This window comes from Rousettus aegyptiacus, unplaced genomic scaffold, assembly GCF_014176215.1.
Source record: "Rousettus aegyptiacus isolate mRouAeg1 unplaced genomic scaffold, mRouAeg1.p scaffold_m13_p_3, whole genome shotgun sequence".
NCBI lineage: Eukaryota > Metazoa > Chordata > Mammalia > Chiroptera > Pteropodidae > Rousettus > Rousettus aegyptiacus.
Window position 1 is genome coordinate 164,163,513 of NW_023416306.1, and position 27,000 is coordinate 164,190,512.

General features: G+C 53.6%; 1 protein-coding gene across 3 annotated transcripts in view; it reads right to left on the minus strand.

Moving 5' to 3' along the window:
* TTC7B (tetratricopeptide repeat domain 7B) overlaps window positions 1–27,000 on the minus strand; it is a 213,307-nt gene that overhangs the window by 28,681 nt on the left and 157,626 nt on the right. For all 3 annotated transcript variants that reach the window (XM_036218147.1, XM_036218146.1, XM_036218148.1), the window contains 2 exons: window positions 17,957–18,097; window positions 3,584–3,786 (listed from right to left, as the gene is read on the minus strand). In XM_036218147.1, coding sequence (XP_036074040.1) covers window positions 3,584–3,786; window positions 17,957–18,097 — 344 coding nt within the window. The remainder of the gene's footprint in view (window positions 1–3,583; window positions 3,787–17,956; window positions 18,098–27,000) is intronic.

Genomic DNA, 27,000 nt, shown 5'->3' on the forward strand with positions numbered 1-27,000 from the left:
ACACATTACTTTTCTTCTCGCTTCTCTCTATATGTGAATTGAAACACATATATGCAGGCGAAAACTATTAGAAAATTGACAGCTTTCACTGGGGTTTAATTTACGTTTCTTTTCGTCAAGTCTGACCTTCTATTAACTTTAATAAATACCATCTGCCTCCGGGTCATTACTGCTTTTTAACACTATTCGTGTGTTTGCATTTCTGCTGAAATCACGCCTCTCTTCCGAGCGGAGTCAGGTGATCTGGCACATGCTGCCACTTGAGACCCCTGGAAGTTAACAAATGGTTGTTCTTTATGGAACAAGCGCGAGCCGCGGACTGTTCACCGCTCTCTGCGGTCACCATCAGCCGCCCGGTCCCCAGACAGCGCGGCTTCCCTCCTTCAGAACGGCTCCCTCCGACCAACCGACCGACTGACTGCGCCTCCAGCGCCTCTCGTCCATCCCAGAGCGTCGGGTGCTGACGCAGACACACTTTCCCCCAGCTCTGGGCTTTTCGAGGAACCACGATCTGCCTGCAAGCTCCCTTCCCTGGAACCTCCTTGGTTGGTTCCTTGGTGGTCTCTCATGCTCACGGTCTGCAAACTCCTTCCAGCCTCGCCCTTCTGAGCCTCACCCTGACCCGGCTGGGGGCGGGGGGCAGGGGGTCCCTGCCCGCCCCTCGCTTGCACGCGCCTCTGTTCCTGAGTGCCAGGCGAGTGTCAACGCTCGCCTCCGTTCCTGCCTCCCTCTGCCACTTTGCGTCTCGAGCCCTGGCCCTTTCCTAGGCCTGGACCTTGTAAAAGGACAGTGTCCGATGCCCCTGCCTCCTTCACTTAGGGGCTTACAGTCCAGTCTGGTTTCCACGGGAGTGGAGGCAGGGTCTTCCGTGACTCAGTATGAGATTTTCGGTTCCTGTGCTTAATTTGTTTCCGGTGCTAACATGATACCCATTTATATCACCGAGGAAACTGAGGCACGAAGATGGCGAGTAACTTGCCCCAAGTCCTAGAGCTAGTGAGTGACGGAACTGGGATCCCTGTCCAGGCCACTCTGGCCTAGAGCCTCCTCCTGAGTGTGTGCAAGGCCATCTGCCTCCCTCCCTCCACGCGAAGCCGTAGAGACACAGCTTGTCTGTCTGTGTCGCTTGGAAGGAAGGCAGGAGAGGGCTGGGTGGCCTGGGGCTCCAGGGGCTGCCTTTCCACAGCACCTGGAGGTCTCACACCACCTGTGGGGCTCCTGCCAGGCGTGGGCTGGGCTGTGTGTGGGGCTGGGGACAGGCTGGGTGAACAGAGGCCAGCATGCCTCGTTTACAAGGCCACCAAGAAGGAACGATCCAAGCTACCCTTTGGGGACATACCGATGATAAGTGTCTGGGCAATTTGGGACCGTGAAAATCTAAACTCCTCAAAATTCATAGGCTTGTTGGTCTCAGCCTGCCTCCAGTTTGGGTAGTTTTTGAGTATGTCGGGATACACTGAGAAATGTCGTAAGAGTTTATTTGGTTACTATTTTCTACTGGCGAGACCTCCAGAGCAGCTAATGTTTCCGAGCCTGGGAAGGCTCTGTTATCACCCACCACCCAGCAGGCCCTCCGCCCCCGGCCCCCGCCCGCCGGCTCGCCTGGCATTCGTCAGGGAGCTCAGGTGTCTTGACGAGCTCCAAAGGTGAAATGGAAAACTTTCCTGGTGCGATTTTCCTATGCGATCTTTTGTCTCATGTGTTCTCCTCGGGGATGAACAAGAAATACTTCTCTGAATAATTCATAGGCCTCGAGATAGACGCGCGCTACCTCTTTTTAATAAAAAGGCCGGGTACATGGGGTTGATTATACCTCTTCTGCGACGCGCTAGAAAAAGCATAGAGATCCCAAAAGCTCTTACTAATTCCTCTTACAATATGAGACGAAAATTAAAAGCCACGTAATATTTTTAATCAAACAAACTAATGTTTCGCTGGTACGTAAAATTATAAAGCTGTATTGAGCTACGAAACACTTATGAAGGGAAGCTGGAAAAAATTAAGTCGCTGTAATTATTATAAGGTCTGATTTATTTTTAAAACTGAAAATGATTGTTGTCAGCTTTCTATTTAATGAGCACCTACTTCGGTGCCCGGAGCTCTGCCAAGCTTGTTACCGAAATCGTTTCATTCAGTTCTCGCGAATGAACTGGGTAAGTCACAGCCCAATGCACAGAAACACGAAGGCTGCTGGAGGTCAAGCGACAAGGCCAAGGTGTCCCAGGCGCCAGGACTGGGGCTGAGTTCAAGCCCAGGTCTGACCTGGAAGCGTAATGCTTGGAAGCCTGGGCATTCTCCTGCTGAGAGCCGCTGGTTACTACTGCCCAGCAGCTTCTGCATTTTGTAATGTTACCATGAGAAACGGCAAGAGAGCGAAGGCTTTGGGGTCCTTCGGAGAAGACTTTACTTATTAGTCACAAAACCCGTATCTTAGCACTGGACGGAAACTCACCGCCCAGCTCGCTGAACGTTCTCATTTCACGGCAAGGACGCTGAGTGCAGAGCGCGCATGGGTTTTTCCCGAAGCTAAAGAGCGAGCGCACAACACCGCCGGGGCCAGAACTCTGTCCCTGGACTCCCTGTCCAGTGCTCGATTCCCGTATCACACGCCCCCGATTATGGAGCCTGGGCTCCCAAGGGCAGTTGACGTGGGGGCACCTCTGCTTCCCCGCGGTCCACTACGTCACAGATGTCCTGCCGCTACGGACAAAATAAAAGATTCGGAACCCAGGCCCGGCATGCGGGCCCCGAGAAAGCAGCGCCGCTTGCCGCCAGCTCCTTGGGCCGGGTTAACGTGCACGTTTCGGTTCAGACTCTCACAGAAAGGTAACGGCAGGCTGACGGCTCGTGCGGCAGCTCAGTGCAGGTCCTTGACAGAGAGGCGATGCCCTGGGGTGGCGAAACCTGCTCCCCCACCTGGCCGTCGGGTGGCTAACTCCAAGGCAAGGGAGGGAGGGGAGCCGCGGGGCAGCCCGAGGCTTCTGGCCTGGGCGTCCAGAAGAGGGATGTGTGCAATTCCGCAGAGCAACCACGCCACATAGTGTGGGAGCAGGGGTGACGTACCCGAGTCCTCTCGGTGTGATAAGGCCTGCCCCCGCCCACCCCTGCCACCACTGTCCGCTGGAGTCTCTGGCTCCCTCAAGGTAAGAGAGCCCCCCAGTTTTTAAAGTGCTCTGACTTTTGTGTTGAAGTCTCCCTGGGGTACGGGTGGACGCACCCCAAGGCGACTGCTACAAGCAGAACACAGACCGAGATGACAATGACAGTGCCCAGGGCCACAGGAACATCCTTATGAAACCCGGAGCCACAGGGCGGATTGGACTGCTGCCTCGGACTCTCCGCTCCCCGCACGGGACCACTGGGCAGGGCTGCGAAGGCTGAGCTGCCGACTTGCAAGGGCTCCATTTACATAATAAACTAGAGCAGCAACGGTGCCCGCCGGCTTTGTGCACTGTGACCGCCTGGCCAGCTAACTGCATCCGGCCTTTGGAACCCGAATAGGGTTTGAGGGTCATGAGCTTCCTGCTGCTTCCGAGGGGAGCCCCATGTGAGAGTGGGGGGGTCCGGCCGGCTCCACACTCACCAGTCGCTGCATGCTCTTCACGTGGGTGGGGCTGATGGATAAGGCTTCCTCGTACCACCGCCGGGCTTCGTCGATGTTTCCCCGCAGCTCGGCAACCTGGCCACGCATGTACAGGACGTTGTGGGACATCGGGAAGAGGTTGGCAGCTTCTTGGGTGCAGGCCGTGGCTTCTGCAGGCTTCCCGATGCCGATGTACACCTCAGCTGGGGGAAGAGAGCAGAGGCCGTTGCCTTCCCGGTTCACTGCCCTTCGGAGGCCCTGCGGACGGCTGCGACTCTGGTCGGGGACATGACATTCCCCCCAGGGGAGTCAGGCAGGGGCCCATCTGGAATATGCAGGGCCCAGAGCCAGCCAGGCCCCCACCCGGAGTGGAAGCGGCTGCAGACTGACAGTCCCTCACACCCCCTGTGACGCAGGGACTTGAGTCACTCTGACTGTGAGGCCTGGAAGGGGACAAATGTTACCAAAAACGAGAGGGGGGTGAGGCCTGTCTGGGGGCCCCCCCAGGGACACCCGCCCTCAGGGCTCACCTAGAATACCTCGACACCTGCCCTCAGCTCTGACAGTCTGACAGCCACAGAGAAAGGGCCAGAACGAGCTGAAGGACAAGCAAACTAAAGGTCACAGCCCCTCACAGGGCAGTGGCTTTGTCCTCCAGCCTGTTCTCCTGATGCCAGCAAGTGTGACGAGGGCAGCAGGCTGTGGCTTACACGCTTATGGGTGTGAAATGAAGTGGCTGCTGCATCAGACCCTGCGCTCCAACCGGGGGAAGTTACTGCACCCTGGAGACTGCCGGCTGCATAACGTCAACAACGGCCTTTGGAAAAGCAAGCTGCCGCTTTCAAAAAAAGAAAAGCAGGACAATGACCTCTCCCCCAGGCTCAGGCCTCAACTCTTCCAAGGCTACGTGGAGGCTCGCGAATTGCTCTGCAGCTGCGGCCTCCCTGAGAGCGCCCGTCGCGCACGTCCAGGTGCCCCCTGTCTGTCTCTCGGGCACACGCGAGTGCCCTCTTCTCCTGAGGGCCTGCGATCATGGCACCCCCATCTCCCCAGTGCTGGGCCTGCGTCTTCCAGGACACCGCTTCCTCTCCCCGCTCCTTAGACCACTGCCCAAGGCCCTACTCAGGTGGCCACTGTGCGCCGGGCCCTCGGCCGCTTCTCCTATCTCCGGGCCAGCCCCTTCCTCAACGGTCCTGGCCTTGACCACTGGCCTCCACCCCTGGCGGTCAAAGGTATTTGCACTCGTTACTTGTTAATGTACTGTGTAAAATGTAATGTATGCAAAAATACAAACGGTAGAAGGAATAAACAGAAATAGGGAAGCTCGTGATTTTTCTCGAGCACCTGACGAGTTGTGTCCCAAAGGCAAGGCCTTGAGCCCCTCGCCTCCCGCCACCTGTCCCACGCGGTGGCTGCCACACCACCTCGACGCAAAGCTCTGGTCGGGTCGCCCGCCTGCAGAGAAACGCTCCTCCGTGAGGCCTTCACCGGCCCTGGGCGCGACCGCCCCGCCCCCTGCTTTCTTTTCCTGCCCATGCCAAGTGACAGGTTTACCTCGTCTCATTACCGTCCCTCTGACACATAAGCCACACGCCACATGCGGGCAGGGGCTGTGTCTGCGTGGCTCACAGCCACGTCCCCAGTGGCTAGGATGGTGCCGGGGCCCAGGGCAAGTCAGGGGCAGAGCCTGGCTTGGAGCCCACGCTGTCGGCCTCTACAGAGAACAGTCTCCCCGACAGTAACACCCACATGCCTGTGCCTGGCCTTTGGGGCCCTCGGGGTTGGATCCCCCACCCTCACTGCTCCCTGCACGCCCGGCTCTCTGCGGCAAGCGTGGCCGCTTCCATGCACGCTTCGGCTTGCTCTCTTGGCATGCCGTTGCCCCCCACCCCTTCCGCGGCCTAGCTCCAGCACCACGGTCCCCAGAGGGGCGGGAAGGGGGCGCCATCTCTGACGCCATCTCTCCCCTCAGAGGGGAGCTCGGCCTCTGCACCTCTCCGTGGCTGTGTCCCTGGCATGGTGTTGTGAGGGTCATGGGTCTACCCCTGACGTCGGGCTCTGCTCTGGACCCATCGTTCTAACCAAGCCCCCACCTCTGGCTTCAAGCCCGGAGACAGGAAGAGGGCAGGGGGTGCCTGCCACACGGTCGCAGTCTGGCTTTGTGGCCTCGGCCCGCCTGGGTGCCCCCTCTCCTCAGCACTCTCAGTTCGCAGGTGACCACAGTCACACCCGTGATGACGACTTGGGCCAAGAGAAAGCCCTGGAGACCGCGGCAGGTCCTCGGCCTGTCCCCTCACAGGGAGCACGGGAATGATGGGCTGGGCCCGGGCCGCAGGGGAGGCCGGAGTGCCTCTCAGCCGTGGGGACTCAGGCCATTCAAACACACCTCACCGAGCCTCGCAGGTGGCCATGTGGGCACCACGCCTGCCTCACCTGCTCTGGGGATTCTGCTCACCTGGTCACGCACTACACATGGGGCTCTACGGGAACCAAGACGGGCGTCACCGCCCTTTGGCTCCGGCCCCGGCCAAGCCCGCCCCCCCCCGGGAGACAGACAGCCTCGTGACGACACCGCGGGCCGGCTGGTGTCTCTCGGTCACGCGATGCTCCCCAGGCCCTTTGCCAGGAGGAGTCGGGTGCGTGCCCGCTGCGGGTTCCGGTTCCCCAGGCGTGACAGCCACGCGGGGGAGGCGCGGAACGTCCCCCGCCCCGTCCGCTTGCCCCGCTCTTGCTCCCATCTCCATTACGCACATTCCCACAACACCCCCAGGGCCCGGGGCTGTCTGCGGGTGGCCAAGACGCGCCAGGCCCGTCCTCCTGGATCACCGTGAGGAAAGCGGCCCACTTGAGAGGGTGCGGATTAAACGCTTCCAGAGTTCCTGTGACAAGACTCGAGCAGGGGTGGGGGTGGGGCCTTAAACACCAGCACGACATGCCCACGTAGGTCCTGCTGTACGAGGCCCCCCGTGAGACCCTGTCTCTTACTGACCAGAGTGCCGCAGGTCGAGCCACTGCTCCCCTCACGCGGGGGGGACATGGAAGATGGAGCGGAGCCGATTCACGCTCATGAAGGCGGGAGGAAGGTCCAGGCCTGCAAGGACCCCGTTTCAGCGGCACAGAGGTTGTAGGAGGAAACCCGTGTCACCGACGAGGCAGGCAGTCGTGGCAGACGAATGCGTGGCCCGGGCTGCTCCCGAGTCCCTCTGTTTTAAGCTCAAACAGAAGGACGCAGGGCATGACGTGCGGGGGTGATTTCCAAACCGTTCTCCCCCTCTCCCCTCTTTTCTCTAAAGAGATCTCAAGAGTGGGTGGCTTGCCTCCCCCTTGGTTTGGCCCCCTCTCCTGGCCTCTGAGGCACTGCTGGGGATCTCAGGGTTCCAGGGCACCCAGACCGTAAGCCACGGCGTCCTGAGCTCATTGAGATTCGGTTCCGGCGCCGGGGCCTTGTGTGTGGCCTGGGGCGAAGCCGTCCACTCCGCTGGGCCCGTTCACCATCACAGGGAAGGCTGATGCCGGCCCACATCTCTCCTAGGACAGCGGTGAGGACCGGCCGGGAGGGTGGGTGCCGGGAGCCCGGAGCGGGTGGAAAGGGTGAGGGCGGTGCTCGGTGCAGCCTCACCCTCTTCGAGACGCAGACTGAGGAAGCTAAGGTACCAGGGGGTAACGACTCACTGAGCCCCGCAGCTCTGCTTGGCCGAGGTAGTGCGTTGGGGAGACGCAGGTCAGGCCCTTCCGTTTCACCAGGACTTCGTTACACAGGCACGCCTCGGAGACATAAAGTCGATGTTGCGACAAAGCGAATATCGCAGTCAAGTGAGTCGCGTGCATTTTTTTTTGGCTTCCCGGTGCAAATAAAAATGATGTAGTCTATTAGCGTGTAATTATGTCTAAAGATGTACGTATGTTAATTAAAAAATACTTTATCGCTAAAAAATGCTAACCATCATCCGAGCCTTCATTACCATCTTTTTGGCTGGTGGAGGGTCTTACCTTCAACCTGTAAAGGGAGCAAAGTCTAGGAAGAGCGATGGGGCGAGGTTCGCCTGTAGTCAGTCATTCCCCAGAGTCACCTGAGGATGTGGCACCTTAATGGGGCACGAAGTCTAAGGCTCCAGAGATGAAACCTTCCAGGTGGGGTTTTGGACATCAATCAAGTCGTTTGAGATGGGGTTGGGGGCGAATGGGGAAAGGACTACCCGGCAATCCCCAGAGGGACCTTCTCGCCCAGGCACACACTGGTCCCCTGGACTATAGTGAGGCCGTGCGGGTGGTCACTATGAGCTTTCACCGCTTGGGAAGCCTGCCTTCCCGGGAGTCCACAGCTCAAACAAGGACCAATGTCTCCCCAGCAAAGGGTTTCAAAAACGTCTATCCCTGATCCCACAGGGTGAGCAGCTCCATCCTCTGCATTCCCATAGGACCTTGTATAATCTCCATCAGCCCCTAGACACATCACTTTTGCTAAGGGACCCTTCAATCTCGCTTCTTGTTTCTGTCAGGTGCCCGTCTGCCACAGCCACACATCTGACCCTCCCCTCCCCCAGGTCCCATCAGATTGATGCATTGGGGAGAAGGACTTGGGCTTGCTCACGGTGGCCTCAGGGCTCTCTCCCTCCAGTACCCTGTCCCTTGTCCCCTGCATTCTCAGCATGACATTGGGCTCTCCCCTCTGCAACAGGAGGCCAGCAATTTGGAGTGAGTGAATTCACCTCAGCTGTGATGCGTGAGGGAGCCTGTCTGAGACCAGAAGTCGAGCGCATTCTCCGATTTCAGCCGGGAGTCTGACCTGCATCCGCCTCCTCTATTTCTTATTCAGTTCAGAACTCAGGCAGTAAAGAGAGGAGTATTATTTATACTTCCCCCAAAATAAGATCAGGTACCATCTTCTCTCACTAAAACTATGAGCGACTCCCAGCCACGGCCGCCGCTGCATCTCAGCACAGGCTCCAGCACTTAGTGGGTGCCCCAGACAAGTTTGTAGATGAACGAGCACTGACCTGGGCAAGCATCTCTGTGGCCCAGGTCAGTGAAGAAAGTCAGAAGCCAGAGAAGCAACAGCAAGCGAAGTTTCCTTGACCCTTTCGGTTAAAATAACAAACGAACGAAGGGCCTTGAGAGCCTATTGGGAGACATGAGCGCTCGGATGGCGGGAACAGCGGCTCAGAGGGAAGCTGCTCTGGGGACTTAGAGCCAGTCAGCTCCCAACTTTAGGGCCCCCTGCTGCAGGGCGGGCTCTGAAAGGTCACTCCCCGAAGAGGTCACGGGATCAAGGTTCCGTCCTGGTTGTTGGCAGCTGGCAGAGTCTAACCAAAGGTAAGGCGCTTTTCAGGGTCACGGACATTTCCCCCTCACTCTGAGAGCCCGGCCTCTAAGCTCTGGTCATCCTCTGTGGAATTCTTTGGGTTGTCCTTGTCCCTGGGTTACTATGAGAAATGCTGCAAATCAACCCCCTCCTCTGCTTGCAAAGCTCCAGCGGCTCCCTCCTGCAGGCGCACGCACGTACCCCACGGGCCTTTGCTCAGCATTCACAGTGGGGGGCCTGCCACCTTTCCGCACCCCTCCCTCTCTGTTCGGTCCGCGCTCTCAGCTCTGCTGGCGCTGTGTTCCCTCCGCCCTACATGCCTTCCCTGAACTGCCGGCCTGACTCCGGGCTCTGCCAATGCCCACCTGCATCTGCTTTCCCCAGCCGGTCCGGGGCAAAGCATCTCTCCGCCCCCTGTGTGTGCTCACGGAACGCCCTCACCCCAGTCTGCCTTGCACTACAGTGACCTGTGTGTGTGCCGACCTCCCCACTAGAGGCCATCCATGCTCCCGGGGGGCCGGGATCAAGTCGGCCCTACCCCTGCATCGCAGCATGCTCCGACCTGCCCTGCACAGAGGGCTTTCTGAAGTTATTGCTAAACCGAGCTAAAGGTGGGATCTGAATTGCGCTGAGCTATGCCGTGAAGGTCCGAGGACTCTTTCTTCTCCTCCCCGGTGAGGAGGTGTTCCTGACTGGGGGGCTTCAGCTGCGTAGTTGAAAACTGGTCCCCAATGCATGTGCCCAGGTTCACAGCGTGCAGACTACGCACTGGGCCAAGGTGTCGGCAGAGCGGACTGGAAGCCAGCCTGGACCCCACTAGCAGGCTGGGTGCTGGCCACAGGGCCGTGTCTGTCCCCGGAATGCTTTTCTTCTCACCAAGGTGCCTTTGGCTAACCAAGCCTGCTCCCTCGGGGGCTCAGTCTGCTCAGGGGAACGCCTTTTCTGTGCTAGAGGCAGCCCAAGGGCTGTACACACTGTGGGGCTGTCACACCTGCCACTCCACCTGGCAGACAGGAAGGAAAGACTTGTGGCCATCAGGGCCCCCTAGTCTTGCAGGCCAGGCCTATAGGCGAGCAGGTGGGGAGCTCGGCAAGCAGACTCCCTGACCCCTCAAAACCACATCCTTTACCCCAAACCCTGCTCCTCTAAAGGGGGGGAGTATGCTTGGGAAATAAGCCTTAGCAACTTGGTTCTGGGACAGTCCCTGCCCGCGGAGGGCAGAGGAGTCCCCAGAGTGAACACAGGTGTCACCAAGAGTGACAGGGCCTCTCCGAGCACACTTCCTGTGTCTTCATGAATTGGCTCTTTCATATAAAAATCGGCACAAGGGCCAAAGAGGAAAGGGGTCATGTGTGCCCACGAGTATCCTGTCATCAAGGCCTGGGGGAGGACTTCATCCTTGTCAACTCTCACTGGAATCGTTCTTTATTCTTTCTTTGTCTGGGGACTTTGGAAGTCGAAATAAAGGCAGTGATTTTGTTTACATGTGTCGGTCCTACTTTGAGCTTCTCTGGGCCAGGCCCCAAACTGGGGACCTGTGGTCCCTAAGAGGAACAGAGCCCAGGTCCTGTCCTCACAGAGGGCCTGGGCTATGCCTCTGTCAGGGTCTTGGCTGCAAGACCGACATTTGTTTCTGGGTTTGCAAATGGGTGTGTCAATCTGGGCAAAGCGATCCCCTCCCCAGGGGCTCGGTGGGATGGCGAGACTAGCTCCTCATCCCCTCGCTGCATTTGGGATACACTTTATCCCTTCCCAGGCCTTGGCCCAGCTGTTCGCCTGACTCCTCGAACCTTTCCCACAGCACCCCTCCCCCTTGGCGGACCGCGAGTCATCATTCAAAGAGAAAATAAAGGCCAGCTGAGCCGACCTCAAGCCTCTTCTCGCCACCAAACCCACAAGCCCATCGTTGTCCTTGGCGCCTGTCCACCTTGCCCCCTTCCACAGTAACCGAGGGTCAATCCCTCTGCCTGCGCCCTGGACCCAACCACTCTCTTGCCGTCTCGAGGGATCCGTGCCCTCACGTGCCCTCTCTCTCTTCCGGATGACGAGGGTCTCGATCTTAATTTGATCCTCCCCATCAGCAATCAGCACGCTTCAGTGCCGGCCACTTTTCAAACCCCTTTCCTCGACCCCACGCTCCTCGGCAGCTGCCCCTCCAGCCCCCGCTCTGCTCCACAGGGTTCTTCTTCTTGCAAGGCATGCACACCTGGCCTTCTCTTCCTCACCTGCCATCCGCTCTGCAGCCCGCGTCGGGATGGCTCCGTCGCTACCGCTGCACTAGAACCTGTCCTGCCACGGTCGCCGGCAACTCCAGACGCCGAGTCCTCGCCTGACTGTCACTCACAGCGTTTCCTGCTGGTCCTACTCCTCGAAGAGGGTGATTTTAATAGTCGCTGAGCCCTCGCCACCTGCTGAGCCCTCTCCATGCGTTGGCTTGTGTCAGCGTCACAAGCGGCCTCGTTTGGCAGAGGAGAGTAACGGGCTCAGAGAGGTAAGGAAGAGCCTGCCCGGCTCGCCGTGCGGGGCAGACCCTGGTGGGAGCGGGATTCCTCCTGTCCACGTCCAGGACCCTTGCTCTTGATCACACTGCATGGGCTCCTTCGCACACCCCCTCGGTGGCCTCCACGCCGCCTCTCCTGGTCTCCTCCCACCGGCTGGCCACTCTCCTCCATTTCTTTGACCTTTCCCCTCCCCCCAGGTTTTAAAAGTATGTGTGGGCGGTGGGCTCAGGCCCCTGTCCCTGCCGTCTCCCTCCTCCATCGACATTTTCTTCCTAGGCCTTCCCATCGCCCTCCCATTCCCAACTATCTGTTTCTAGCCCAAGTTCGAAGTGCAGGCTTGAACATCTCCCGCCTGCCTGACGGCATCGCTTACATGTCCTCAGGCACTTGACGCTTCCGAGTTCAAGCAGGACTGGGGGGGTGCCTCCTTGACCCCAACACAGATCTCCCCCAAGGCTTCCTGTTGCAGAAAAGAGAACCGCCAGTCGCCCTCTGACGCGAGCCCCAAAGGCGGGACCCTTCCTCGATTCTTCCTTTTCCTTCACCCGCTACATCCAATCCGTCAACTGAGTCCTATCGGTTCTACCTCAAAATGCACCCCGGGTGCCCGCTTCGCTCCCCGCGAGCCGCGCTGCTGTATCTGGGCCAGAGCTCCTGACTCGCTCTGCGTTTCCTGCACCCACTTCTGCTGCCTTCGCGTCATTCTCGATGTTTTGGGGGGGGTGGGGGGTGGGGTGATCTTTTAAAACCCCTCAGTCTGATTCTTTTACTCTCCTGCTTGAAGTCCTTCGATAGCTTTTCGATGCTCTTAGGATTAAATGGAAAGATCACGACCGATCCTGCCTCGCTTTGGGCCGTTTTACTGCTTTCTCTTCGGGCTTCGGCCCCAGGGGCCCTGCCATGTCTGCAACGCTCAGCTCGCACGCGGCCTGCGGGCCTGCCCTTGTGTGGTCCCGCGTCTCGCACCGCCGTCCTGACCGAGGGCTCACCGCTCCTCGCGTCTCTGCCCGCAGGTGCTCGGGCCTCTGCCGGCTCCTGCCTGGGGAGACCTCTGCTGCCAGTTCTCATAGGAGCCGCCCCCCGCCCCCCTCACGGCATGCGGCACAGTGGGGAATGAAATCTGGCACTGTTTCATTTTGCATCTGTAAACTGCAAGAGGGGAGCTATGGTGTCTGTCTTCATGACCACGGCTGTTCCCAGAGTGCAGCTCTGATCGTGGCATGAAAACAGTGTCCTTGCTCAAGGATGCTGGGTGCAGCAGCAGCGGGGTGCCCAGCCTGGGTCAGGGTTGGGGTTCTGGGGCCACCCTGGCTGGGTCTGAATTCTGGCCTCGCCACTTACTAGCCATGTAACCTTATGCCAGGGACTTGACAGCTGTGTCTCAGTTTCTTCGTCTGTAAAATGAGATGAACAGGGTATTTATACCTCATAAGGCTTTCCCGAGGACCAAACGAGTTAAGACGTGTAAAGTCCATGGAATAGTGTCTGACGCATGTACAGTCCTTGATAAACACTAGCTACCTGCAAGGCGTAGACCACTAATTACGACCCCCCCGGTGCAGAAGCAGCCACCAGGCCTGGTGGGGCTGACGGATGGAGGCTGGCACTGTACCAGGCAGGCGTGACCCCTGGGGACTGAGCGTTCTCGCCCACGGGCGCTCCCTGTGCAGTGACAACACACCACCTGTCTGGGAGCTGTCTTCATCTCATCAGGGTGGCCCTGCCACAGGATTATCCCTTGACCCTGCTGATGCAGCCTCCTGGTGGCTGGGAGGGGGAAGGGTAACGGGGACAGGCCACGCCGGGGGCCAGGGAATTTGCGAGAGTATCACCGCTTTAAACTCCCAGCAGAAATCAGAAAATCTGATCTTGCACATCTAAGAATAGCCGTTGGTTTCAACTGTGAGAGGTGCCAAAGTGAAAGCTATAATTATTAGTAAGTAACAAGCAGAAATTAACCACCTACTACAAAGTCATTTTTAGCTGCCATCCCAACGTGGAAATTGAAAGATGGGCACCAAGAAGCTGCTCGGCTGGGGAGAGGCTTTGGTTCACCTCTGAAGTACTGTCACCGGGTGAACTTCCCACGGTCAACGATAAGGCTGGCGTTCTAAAGAAGCTGGCCGGCCCTAGGGAGACGCGTCTCCAGGTGTAATTAAACATCGAATGCTGTAATTTGGCCTCCTGACTGCTGCCCCACGAAGAGGCACTGACTTCCATCTAGCCCGGGCATCCTGCCTGTAAAATGGAGGAAATAAGCCCATCACATGACCTTCTTCACGTGATGATGACTATACAAATGGCACCAAAGGGCACTTGGCACTTCCAGGAAAGGAGACCATGAAAATGGGCAATTGCTTTCTAAATAGTATGTGAAGCCCGGATGTCATAAGGAAAAGAGTGAAAATTGTATTAAAAAAAAAAAAAACCGGCAAAAGACAAAAAAAAAAAAAACACACACACAAGCAAAATTAAAATGAGGGGAAACATTTCTAGCACATATCACAGACCCGAGGCAAATTTCTTTGACATGTAATAAATGCTTAGAAATCGAAAAGAAAAGCTCAGTGTCTCAGCAGATAAATGGGCAGAAGCCACGAACAGACAACTGAAATACTATTTTCACCTATCAGATGGGCAAAGATCCAGAAGCTTGATAAACTTGCGTTGGATTTGAGAAAATGAGCATCCTCACATTGTTAATTGGAATGTAAATTGGTATAATCCTGTCAAAGGCAAGCTGACAAAATTTATCAAAATTAAAGAGTATACGCCCTTCGATCCAACAATTCCACGTTTAGGAGTTTATCCAACAGATACAGAACAATATATATATATGTAAGGATACCTATTGATGCATTGTCTATAACAGCAGGATATGAGACATCCAAATGTTCATCAAGGGAACACTGATTAAATTATGGTAAATTTGTACGATAGATTTATAGTAAGCAGCTGTTAAAATGTGTGCATCGGCCTTGTATGTGCTGATGAGCAGTGAGCCCTGAGTGTAGCGTCGCGGGAGGGTACACAGGCTGCTAGCGCTGGGTGCCTGTGGATGAGGGTCCCTGAGGCTCAGTGGTAGGAGGGAGCATTTTTTACTCTGTCTTTTTGTATCTCTTCAATTGTGTACCAAATGCATGCATTATTTATTCAAAAATAATTTAAATAAATGTGTCACATAGGTCCAGACAAACCAAGGAGCAAAACATGTGCGGCAGACAGGCCACCAGGTGCTTTGGTGAAGAGTCTGAGACACTGTGGTCAGAGGTGACCAGGAGGTGCTGGGGGAGGAGGGCGCCCAGGGCTCAGGTCCTACCATATAAGAAGGGAGGGACCCTGTATGGTCAAGCATCCCTGGTCTGCCTTGGTCGGTGCCCCCTGCTAGCCTTGGGCCCGTCCCCTCGCAGAGCAGTGGAGGTGCAGGTGTCTGATTCACGATCTCTTTGCCATGCAGATGGACATGCAAGTGGCCCCGGGACCCTCTCATACAACAGAGTGAAAATCTGAGGTCGTCTCAGAGTGACTTCATGTGCAAGCCGCAAAGCTGGAGCCGCCTCCACCGTGGGCTCCCATCACGTGCCCCCTCGACACTCGGCTCACCAGAAGAAAACGAGGGAGACCACGAATGCCACAGAAATGCCATGGCCTTGGGTATCTGGCCTTGACCTAACTAGTTTCTTCTAAAGCTTGTAGGATTTACAGAATCTGGCGGTACCGCTAGAGCCGATGATGGACGCGGATGTAATCTGGTTTCTGCAAGCTGCCAGAAAATGTGGGTCACTTTTATTTGCCTCTCAGAGCCACAGAGCTCAAACCACATGTGCTAAAACTTTACAGTTCAGTGGAGGCGAACTGTTTTTTGAATCCCTTCTGAATTTACCTCTTCAAAGACTATATGAACATGTGACATGATTCTAGATCTTAACCTAAAGTCATTGCTTTGAAAGAGTCAATGTGGCACGAATCCTATAAAGATTCTAATTTACCCCATTCATCCATATTACATATTACTATATGCACGTAAACACTGCGCATAATCTGCCCAGGGCTTTTACGGCAGATACGGCATTCAATTTCCATTAGTTCAACTCCGCCAACTTGTAGAATGTAAAAGCCATACCTGTTAATTAGCAACGAGAGCTTGATTCTGTCCTGCAGGCTACGGCAATGAGAAATGGATGTTACATGGTTATTTAAAGATTCGAGGATAGCTCCAAACTGTTCTTCGACGTTTTAAGAAGCAGCTATGAAGCTTCCTCCCAAGAGCCACGCAAAGAAGAAGAACAAAGTCCGGACGGCTGAGTGGAGAGGCGGCGAGCCACAAGGCGAAGCTGTCCGGGAACGTAGCGACGCTCATCCAGGTAGTTAACGTTTCCAAGAAACAAGCAAGAGAAGCAATGCCTGTGAGGTCAAGGGTGCTAGTGCCAGCCTAGAAGGATCGCCTTCGGCCCTTCCGGGTTTTTAGATGTTGGCGCTGACAAAAACTTGACTTCACGCCCAATTGGAAAGACGGCCCTGTCCCCACCCCCACACCGGCCTTGCGAGTTCAGCGAGCCTCTCCTGGCCCAGCGCCAAGCTCTCTCTTTCTTTCTGTTTCCTGCAGTCTCAGGAAGGGGCTTAGTCTGGGGCTTAGCCTGGGGACTGGGCTCTTCTGTCAGGGAGCCGTGAGGGGAGGCATCGCTGCTGCTCCCCGGCCCGTAGAGGCAGGCAGCTCACGGCGGACCCGGCGAGAGGCCCGATGCCGGCAGGCATCTGGGCCGGGAGGGCCATCGGCGCATTCGTGGATCATCCCTCTTTTGTACTTCTGCTTAGAAGAATATAATTTGTTAATTTGCGGTCGTCGTTATGGCTCAATTAAAGATGCCAACACGGAACAGGCTGGCTGGGCCTGGCTCTGTGACATGCCAAGACCAGGTAAAGCCAACTGTGTTTTCATACACGAAGATCCGCCAATGGTTCCCAGCAAGGTAGGACACCAATTACCCTCGGCTACAAAGGAGTAATCAGACAATGGTGGATAATAAGTACCTTCTCCAGCCAAATTCGGGCTTTTACCATGTGCCCTGAGAGTCGAGCCTGGGAAGGGCCAGGTAGGGTCTTACAGATCGGGTGATAAAACTTGAGGAACACAAGTTCCCTTCTATATAGAAATGTAAATATGTAAGTTTATCCACGGCCATCGTTTGCTCAGAGTCTCTCTACAGTGGGATTCTCACTGCTAAGATGCCTGCTGGGTATATTTTTGGGATTTCCAGCTACACAGAAGCAGCCACGTGCAGCTGGAAAAGGGCGACTGCACCTTCCTCCGGGCTAGTTTCCAGTTCAGCCACTGCCGCGCCCACCTCCCTCTCAGTGGGTTACCAGATGTGCCATCAGGGAGGGAAGCAGGGGACGCCGGAAACACTGCCCCTGCCCCGGCTGTGATGAAGACATCTGTGTCACGAACACACATGTCCCTCTTCTCGGGGACCCCGAGACTTCACTGCCGGGATGCGCCAGGCGCTGTGCTCATCGCCCCTGGGAGACGGATGCCATTAACCCCGCCGTACAGATGAGGAAACTGAGGCTGGGGGGTGGGGAGGGGTGGAAGCTGTTAAGTCAGTACGGCTGCTACGTGTTAGGGCCGGGACGCCACTCCAGGTCTGCAGGACTTCAGACGTCCAGCGAGGGGACGCCCTGCTCTGCTGTGTCCCGAAAAGGAAGTCTGGGGTGAGGCTCTCTGGCCCCTGCTGCAGTGCAAACCCTGCACCCCACACAGCAAGCTCCCTGCAACCCTGAAAGGCCATTTCGGAAAGTCTTCCCCGGAAGCCTGCTCTGCGCCAGGCTCCGGGCCAGGGCAAGGAGGCGGGGGAGGGAGGAAAGGGCACACGCGGAGTAACCCGCGGTTCCTGAGGAGAAGCGCGGTTGTCCCTGACCCGTGGTTTCGCTTCCCACGGTTTTAGCTACCTGAGGTCAACCTCGGCCAGAAAATATTAAATGGAAAATTCCAGAAATAAATAATTCACACGTTTCCAATGGTGCTGCTCTGAGCGGCCTGATGAAATTTCGTACCGTCCAGATCCATCCGTCCCTTTGCCCAGCATCTCCATGCTGTGTAAACGACCCGCCCGCCCGTCACTTAGTAGCCGTCTCCGTTATCGGGGCGACTGTCACGGTATCGCAGGGCCTGTTCTCCAGTCGCCCTTACTTTACTTAATAACGGCCCCCAAGTGCAAGTGCAGAGATGATGGCAATTTGGATAAGCCGTGAAGTGCTTCTATCTCACTATTAGTTATTGCTGTGCATCCTTTACTGCGCATCATGTAGAAATTAGACTTTATCATGGCTAAACAGTATATAGAGGGTGCGGTACTACTGGGGGTTCCAGGCATCTGCTGGGGGTCTTGGAACATATCCCCCATGGATAACGGGGGGCTTCAGCAGTAACGGCTTGGTGTGTGATAGCGAAAGCTTTGATTTCTCCTGCCGAGGGGTTGCGGGCTAGAGAGGCGGGTGCCCACAGGACCCTGCCGCCTCGGGCTGTGGGCGGGGGTGGGGCGAAGGGCCCGAGTCGGGGCGGAGCAGTACCTGCATGCAGCCAGATCTGTGCCAGCGTCATCCAGGGGTGTAGCGGGCCCTGCTTGGGGGTGCTGCTCTGCAGAGATGAGGCCACTTCCGACAGTGCCTGCTCCACCCTCGAGGCCGCCACGGACGTGGCGTGGACAGAGCCTGTGAGAGGGTCGTGAGAAGACGGCATCAGAAGTGAAAGGCAGACCCAACCGGCCAACCACCCGCCCCCTCCCACACGCAGACAGGACTTCAGGACGCACACACACCCCTTTCCCCATGACGTCTCTAGATGTTATTGTCCGTGGAGAAATCCTATTCGTGCGGCTGGAAACTCAGTTTCTGTCCTTTGCTTTAGCTAATCTCTTAGTCAACAACCAGAGCACATGCTATGCGCAACGCCCCCTCTACAAGCTCAGTCTGTGCCGTGTGAGCGCTGGGGGCCGGGAGGGGCAGGGCTAGCACACAGCTGCGACACACCTGTTAAAACGCGGCATCAGTAAGTCTCCGAAGTGAACTTACAAAGCGCCCACCCCTGGGAGGGCCTAACGCTAGAAACAATACGGGGTGGAGGAAGGAATCCGTAACTTGCCTTCTGAGGTGGTACTTGGGGGAGAGCGGGCTATTCTCGAGACAAACCCAGCAACTTCCCACTTCCTTCCCTGGCCTTTGGGAGGTGGGCGACACCCCTAGGTTTAAAGCCATATTCTAGAACATGACTTAACTGTAGAAAAAAGCTTTGGCCCTGTGTATAAGCAGATGTCTACTAGTGAGGCGAATACGGGACCAGTGGAGGACGGGTGATGGCGAAGATGCCTGGGCCCTCGGAGCTGCTCCGTCTCGCTCGTCCCTAAGCCCTGCTGTCCCGAAGGGCAAGGAGAGGAGCAGACTGAGCACGCTCGCCGGTCAGAGGGATTCGGGAAACAAGAACTGCCATTTGGAAGTCAAATAAGTCACATGACTCGTTCCTCTTCATGCTGACCTTCTAGGGGTCCCGATGGCTGGAGGCCACCTCCGTAAACAGGGGCCTGTGCCCATCTCTTTCCGACATTCCCTCTTGGAGGTATGGTTTCAGAACTGAAAGCAGGAGTCTCAGTTATCTCGAATTTAAAACTGCTGATATTTATATCTGCCGGTGACATTCTCAATTTATAATTCATCGTGAAGTTTAATATGGAGACACACATTGCAGTATCATTAGTGGTGACTATCAACTTCTGAGAAGGTTTAAAACGGTGATAATATATAAAGACGATGCTGACAACTCAAATCGAGTTGGTTATTCTCTGGATAAGACAAAGCTGTGAGCATAAAGATAATTTCTGTGGGTGAGGCTTTGAAGAGTGGGGTAATTTATTCATTTTTAAGAGTATTTGCAGCAAGAGACTGGCCATCCATATTGTGTTTTGACTGTTTCAACATGAAGGAAACATGGGTGCCTCTATATACACTCAAATCCTTTGGTGGGGGTTTGGTGCAGGTGAGTTTGGGAGGTGGATGGACATCAGCCCAGGAAACCACCTTCTGTGGCTAATCCACAAACAACGGCACCCACGAGGACTAGCGATCAGCAGACATTGGTCTCATCCGAAACGTCCACGGAGACACTGGGTCCACGCCAAAAAGATTCTTGAAATTTGGAACTCAGGGCTGTTCACTAAGGGCGGATGTTTCACACAGAACCAAATATTGAGGACCTTTTGGCATGGACCAAATGCCTTGGTGGACATTTTGGACAGGACCGAATGTCCTGCGAGGGGACAAGCAAGAGGAGACCGCCCCTGGGAAAGGACCGCTGGGTCCTCCAGAGTGAATGCTGCCTGCCACCCAGAAAGAAGGACCTCGAGGCCCAAGGAAAAGACACGAATCGATGCCATTCTGATGCACAACTGATGAAGCTCCACCAGAAATCGACCTTGCTTAGATAAAGCGTGTCTGACTACTTAAACATTTTGATTAAACTGCTGTCCATTTGGGGAGGGGGGGGGTCTTGTTTTGTTTTTAACCTTACTTATGAAAAAAAAAAATAATATTTTAACGTTGATAACAAGAACTCGATGTACTTTCCCTGAGATTTTTAGTAGCAACTGTCAGTTCGATCGACGAGGTTGTCGTTGCTACGTCCTGACATCGCCGAGCTGGCTTACGTTCCCATCGCTCACCTGGAAAAGTGGTTTTCAACCCTGGCTTCACCTCGCAATCACTTGGGGGTTAAAAAAAAATCACGGTGTCATAGCTGCAGCCAAGACCCACTGAAACGCTAGCTCTAGGGGGCGGAGCAGGGCGTTGGTTTAGTAATCACTGCAGTGGTTCTGACTGCACGTGAGACGGAGACCCGCTGACCCGGAGAGACAGGAAGCGGATGCTACTAACTACCATTCGGTCGAGAGGCGCTTGAAGGCGTATTCCACACATGCCGACGGGCGTGTGCTCTCATGCTCCCCTGTCACTCAGCAATCTGGGGCACACTACGTCTTGAGCTTCTTGGCCTCAGAATCCCTTTCAGACTCTGAAAAGTTATTGAGGCCCTCTAAAGACATTTCATAGGTCATATCTATTGATATCTACCGTATTAGAAGTAAAAACTGAGGCATGTTTAAAATGGCCGTTAATTCATTTTAAAATAACAACAATAAACTACTGCCCTAGCAGAATTCTTCCAATTTTCTTCCAGGTCCTATGGTTCCTCTGCTAGAAGGACGGGCGACTTTTGAAGGGGCTAATTTTGCTTTTTGGATTAACTGTTTTGTTTGGTCCATGAATGAACAAATCAGAATATATGCCAAAGTTCCTCCTCTTCGTGATATCTATATATAACTAAATGAATTAATTCTTCTCACAAAAATGTTTCACTGTGAATTCTGGCAAATGATGATGATGATGATAGCAGTGGTGGTTATCAGTTTTAGAGAATGTTCCAAGTTTTGGGCACTGTGATTAGCTATTTACATATGTTATCTCATCGAATCTTTAAACCATTCTTTGAGGCAGGTAGCAATGTCACCTGCATTATTTCGATGACAAAACTGAGATTCGATGAGGTTATGTCATTTACCCAAAGCCGCGTAGGCAGCAGTGGCAAAACCAGGACTCTCAGACTAGTCTGACTCTAAATCCAGCCTTTAAATGCAGCTCTGACACCAACTCCTCCAGGAAGGCTGCTGTGAGCTTTCCGTTTCATAGGACTGAAATGGTACATATGAAAAGAGATACTGGATTTTGATTTATGCAGGTAAACAACTGGAAAACAGAAAAGCCTTGGGTCCTCGGTGCTCTCGTAATATCCCGTGGGTGTGGCTATCACTGTACGGACCACACCATTTTATGTTAAAGTTGGTGTAACTGTCTCTCCTATCAGACCGCGTGTGGCCCCTTGGGGACAGGAACCATGCCTTCCATTTAGGTGTTTTCAGGGGCTAACAATGGCAGGTATGCGGTAAATGTTTGTGGGATGAGCAGCTGAATGAACGAATAAGTGAGTGAGTAAATGAGTGAGTGCTGTCGGTAGACACGTCACTGTAGGAAACCTGGAAGAGAGCGGTCCCCTCTTCAGACGCTCCACTCTCCTTCCCTGATAATGGCTCGGAGGCCACAACCTTCACTGTCTCACGGGGCTTCTCAGTGTGGCTGTCACCACATCCAACAACCTGGGCTAAAAATGGCAGTGGCATGTAGTTACATTAAACGCTGCTCCTCACTTACTGGCTTTCCCCCACCTCTAGTATAACTAACTTATTTAAATATGAAGCATGACGGAGGTTTATCAGAAATCATCTTTTCCTTCCTATTCAACCTCTTTTAATTCATAGTCTGAAACCGAGATGGATATTAGAGCATTCGGATGTGGGTCAATAGCAGCAGGGGACTAACTAACAATAATGGTAAAAGTATTTAATAGTTAACATCTACTATTCCTGGCAATCACATGAATCAATTCTTCCATCGGATTTGAATTAGGAGGAAAAAAAGGATAAACATCATCATGAATCAGAATGGCTACCTGATTAAGAAAATATCATCGATACGACTTGTATCTTACTGTTTCATAGGACTGCAATGGTACATGTGAAAAGAGATCCTGGATTTTGATTTATGCAGGTAAACGACTGGAAACGCTAGTCTAGCTAACATCTTTAAAGAGACTCTTTTCTTTCTCATCTAAGCAAATGTTTTCCTACAGCGTACGTGGGGTGAAGAGGATTATTACCCTGAGGGACATGGACCAACTGAGGCTTTAAAAAGAAATAGGGGGGAAGAATATAAGCCACATTTCTAATTTGAATTATAAAGCTCCCCAAAAAGAAGCTTCCCGATAATCGGGGTTGACAGGTAAGCCAGGGGAAGTGCCCCCAGCTGCTGGGCATCTTTTATTTACCACATTAATTTGGGAAGCACTTATCACTGCCGTGACGCCGAGAATGAGCAGCTGCTGTGCGCCTGCAAGTTCCTTAGTCACAGGACACAGTGGTCCAGGACAGCCACTGGGAAGCCAGAGGAACCAGGAGAGGACGCGGGCAGTGAGAGCACGCCCTGAAACCCGGCCTGGGGTCTGCGACCGCACTGCCCGCACGGCCCCGGGGGCACCTGGGGTCCTGGGGCCGAGGAGAGCCGCGTGTCCCCAAGCCGGCTGCTTTTTCTTCTCTCCCACAGATGCCCAAGAGGAAATGTCATCTCAGACACCTGATACAAAGGCAAAATGCCACTTGAAGAACCGCTCTGATCCCTACGTCTAGGGTTTGCATCTGGGCGTCCCCTTGGGCTACCATGTGTGTGGGGTGGGGTAGGGTGGGGAGGGGAGGGGAAGGCCAGGCCAGGACCAGAAACTACTGTAAAGAGCCTGTTCTCCATATGCCAAGAGGACCGGGAACTAAGCCACAGACCTCAGGAAGCCGTGAGCCAAGCTCTGAACCCCTCCCAAGGTTTTCTGACCCATGCTCCTATCATATGCCGAAGCCTGTTGAGAAACCCTGTCACAAGTAGGACACCGGGAACAGCCAGCTCAAGTTGCCTTTGCAGTTGCAGCCTTTACAAAAATCCTTTCTCCGAAGCACACTACACCTGCGCTACATTTCACATAGACCTCAAATGTGGCAATCACACGTGAACCATACTTCCCCCTGCAGAGTTCATTCAGAGAGATCGCAGAGCTAATAATTTTAAGCCACAGGCATAAACGGTTCCATAGCTTGGTTCAGTCTGATGACCCTGAATTTCCACAAGCAGGGTCCCTGAAAGCATGACGCTTGTCGATATTCCCGTTGTCCTTTGGACTGTTCCGGTGGCACGAAGTAAGCAGCTGTACTCTGAAAGATGTCACCTTCCCTCTCCTTTTATATTTTCACAGCACGTGGAAGCTAAACTAGAGCTCGGATGAAACCCTGCCTGCCTAGCAACTTGGCAAGCATCACAGTCCAGGAACAAGGGACAACTGTTACAGGAGAGAAAAAAAACCCTCCGCCAGAGACATCGGTAGACATCTCTCACGTGTGTGTTCAGGGTTCTGGCTGTTCTTTGCTTCTGTGCCCCAGCATTAACTTGGGAGTTTGAAGTGTGTAAATATGGGGCAATGATGGAGCCTGTGGCCCCACCCCAAGCCCCACCTCCCTGCTCGTCACCCACGTCCTCTCTGCCTCATGTCGCAGGAGCAGGAACCTGCCCTCCTGGGTTTTTTTCCTGACAAGAAACAGAGCTGCTGTGGTCCTGGGCACGTGGAATCACCCCCGCGAGTAAATCTCAGTCCTGACGTGATTCAACGTTACCTGTCAATTGTCAGTTCTCAGAAGCCGTGCCCCCAAAACCACTCAAATAAGAAGGAAAAAAACCAAACCAAAACAAACCAAACCAAAACAAACCACACACACACACACACACACACACACACACACACACACACACACACACACACACAAAACGCAGCAGCTCCACCTCTCAGAGACCCTGAATGCTAAACGGCAACCTGAATGACTAAGCATGCTGCCGCAGAGCTGTGCCGAAACGTTTTCATTTTTAGCAGGAAGAGAATTCCTGTTTCTCCAGAGAGGGCTTGGAAGGAAATCTGTCCGATACTGCAGACTGCTGGCAGCCCAGTGACCTTCTCATGCCTGCCACCTGTGTGTTAAGGACCAGGATGTCCTCGGGGCTGACAGAGGTGGTGACCGAGTAGCAGCATGGCTAGCTTTCATTTTTTTTAAAGGGGGAGGAGAGATATGGGCCTCCACTCTCACTTTAACCCTCAAATTAGACATATTTTCTCTGTACTTTTTTTTTTTTTTAACATTAACCATTTTAGTCTATCTCCATCCCCCGCCAATGTTGGGACAATTCTCATCTTTGCTGGAGGTCACCCTGGTTTTCTGAAGAAGCTGACTTGGGGTGGTGGGCTCCACGTTTCTCATTCCGTGAGAGCTGCCACCTCCTCTCTTTGTAGGATGCCCACCAAGTGACGGGGACGTGGGGACCGGCAGCTGCCTGATTCTACCCAACTCCCACTGACAGTGAGGCCTCCAGCTTGTGAGCTCCTCTGAGTGATAACCTTGCTCACCATTCTAGCGGACGCTTCCTCTTTTCACTGAGTGGAAAAGAGATTAAGACAGCCAAGTAAATCAGGACGGCCAAACCCACAGTCCCCAGACGAGATCACATTTTCCAAATGACTTTAACAGAATGTCGAGCACGGTTTAAACCTGACAGGATGTGTCTTCTGAAAAGGGAAGGTTCTTTCCAGGGACAGCTTTAGGGAAGGAGCCCACTTAGGCGGGAAGAGGCTGGGATGTGTGGTCACCGGCGGGCATGCGGGGGGCGGCCCAGCAGGCTGCTGGCGGGCGTTGGCAGGGCCAGGCGCGCACACGGAAGCGTGGAGGAAAGCCGTTTACATGCATGCAGGAAGGTGCCAGCTGTCAGCGAGACGCAGCCTGGTTCCGGACTGGAGACAGTACCTTCTGGAGGACCACACTGGGCAGATGCTCCCATCTCAACCCTAACCCTCCCGGCTACAGGTGCATGAGGCTGTGCCTCTGGACTGAGGTGCCTGGGGAAGGCCGCGTGTGTCTCTGAACGTATGGGGACGGCCTCCCAGGTTTGGGTGGGACTCTGATTACTGTACACACTTTCTTGGACTTCTATCGGAGACACTTCTTATTGACTTGTCAATCTCCTAAAATTCCATTCAATCTTGTTTAAAGAAAGATACCACAGAACTAATTAAGGAGACTTTAATTTTAATTAAAATACCAAGAAAGGGTTTATATTTGAATCATTAGGGCTGAATTTTTTAAATTGGCACTCTTCAAATGCCAAGGGGTAATCAATACAGTTATTTTTTCGCATACAGATAAAAAAAAATACTTTATTCGGTTAAGTGGGAGCAGAGGGTGAAACAGACCACCTGACTCGTCACATCCTGATCATGATATACATTTTTGAACGTTAGAAAATGCAAAGTCAATCATAAAATGCTAGCCATAATGCAAAGAGAAAAAACTTGACTTTATTCGGCTACTTTGAATTTATTTCTCAACTTCGTTTCACCTGAGAGGTGTGCTTTTTCATTAACCTGTTAATTCTCTTCTCCAGGTTATGTGTTCCTAAAGAGAGCAGCATTTTCACTAGAATAAGTGAGATGAAAAACTGAGCTAAGAACCTAAGTTGGCGCTCTTGGTTTTAGCATATTCTTAGGGAGGAGAATAAAACGTCACACACACCTCTCTCCAAAATGATGATGGCTAGAGCACTAAAGAATAGGGGCACCGGGGGGTCCTCACTTCTGAGAGGGGCAGTATGAATGTGGCTTTTCCCACAGGGCAGGTTACTTCTGGGAGCCACTGCTGTCTGGGCTGCAGCTGGGGCCGAAGGGCACCTGACTGAGGTTTGAAATCAGGGTCGGCTGTGGGCAAACAGCAAAGAAGGCACGTGTGAACAGAAGGACTAGTAAGTAAGCTGACGTCTTTACAGAGGAAGAAACTAAGGTCCGGGGAGACTGAATGAGTTGCCCAGTTCCTCTGCAGAACTGGCCCAGGAGCTTGGGCTTCCTGACCTTTGAGAGGGTTGGAGCTGTCTCTATGGAAAATAGAAAACACAAATCCCTTGTATAAATATCTCAAGCCTCAAAAAAAAAAAAAAAAAAGTAAACAAAGCTGCACTAATTAGGGCTGCTTGAAGATTTCAATGTAACCTAACTTTCTGAAAATCAAATCTTTTTTATGTACCCTTCCTTTTTCTTCTTGAAGAACCTTAATGTGAGAATAATACCAAACATACCTCTTTTCTGTTACGGACTTTTGAAAGACAAAATAAAGTCACATCTAAGCTGAGCTCAAGTTCAGAGGGGAAATCAACTCCCTAAGGGGTATATTTGTCATAAGCAGTGAAGGCTCAGATCTCAAGTGCACTGGGTCACCATATATACATTAGCATTTCCCAAGATGCGGTTCCTCAAATACTGATTCCACAGGGTGGAAAAAATGACAAAATCAGCTTGGGAACACTGGGTCAGAGTGAAGAGAGTCTTGCATTTTGTAAATTGCAGGACGTCTCAGAGCCTTTATGTGCTAATGTGAACTGTGAGTCTCTAAGAGAAAGATGCAAGGGATGCACTATTTCCCAAAAATATAGGACAGGGGGAATCGGCGGTCTAAAAATCCTTTGGAAAATATCACAATTCACTAACGCCTTAAAAGAACGCCACCTAAAACACTAGGCCTATGCCCAGGTAATCGCTTTGTCTCCTTTAAATTTTGGTAGAAGTAGTATAATTTTATGATGTCTTTTTAGCTTATTTTAAGAAAATTAATTATTAACATTGCTTTTCTATTGTAGCAATAATGGTTGAATTGGAAAGGAATTTCAAGATTCAACTGGTTCCCTTCACCCAGAATTTACAGACATCAGGCACCGGGGAGGCTGTGGGGGGGTCTCACGCTTTTGATCAGCACCAGTGGCACTGCCGACCCGTCCACTGTGCACCCCGGCGTGGGCATTTTTCCTGCAGCGTCTTCCCAGACAAGTACTGCCTCCTCAGCATTTACACCCGAGCCGGAGCGGAAGGATTAGAACCTCAGGGGAGATGA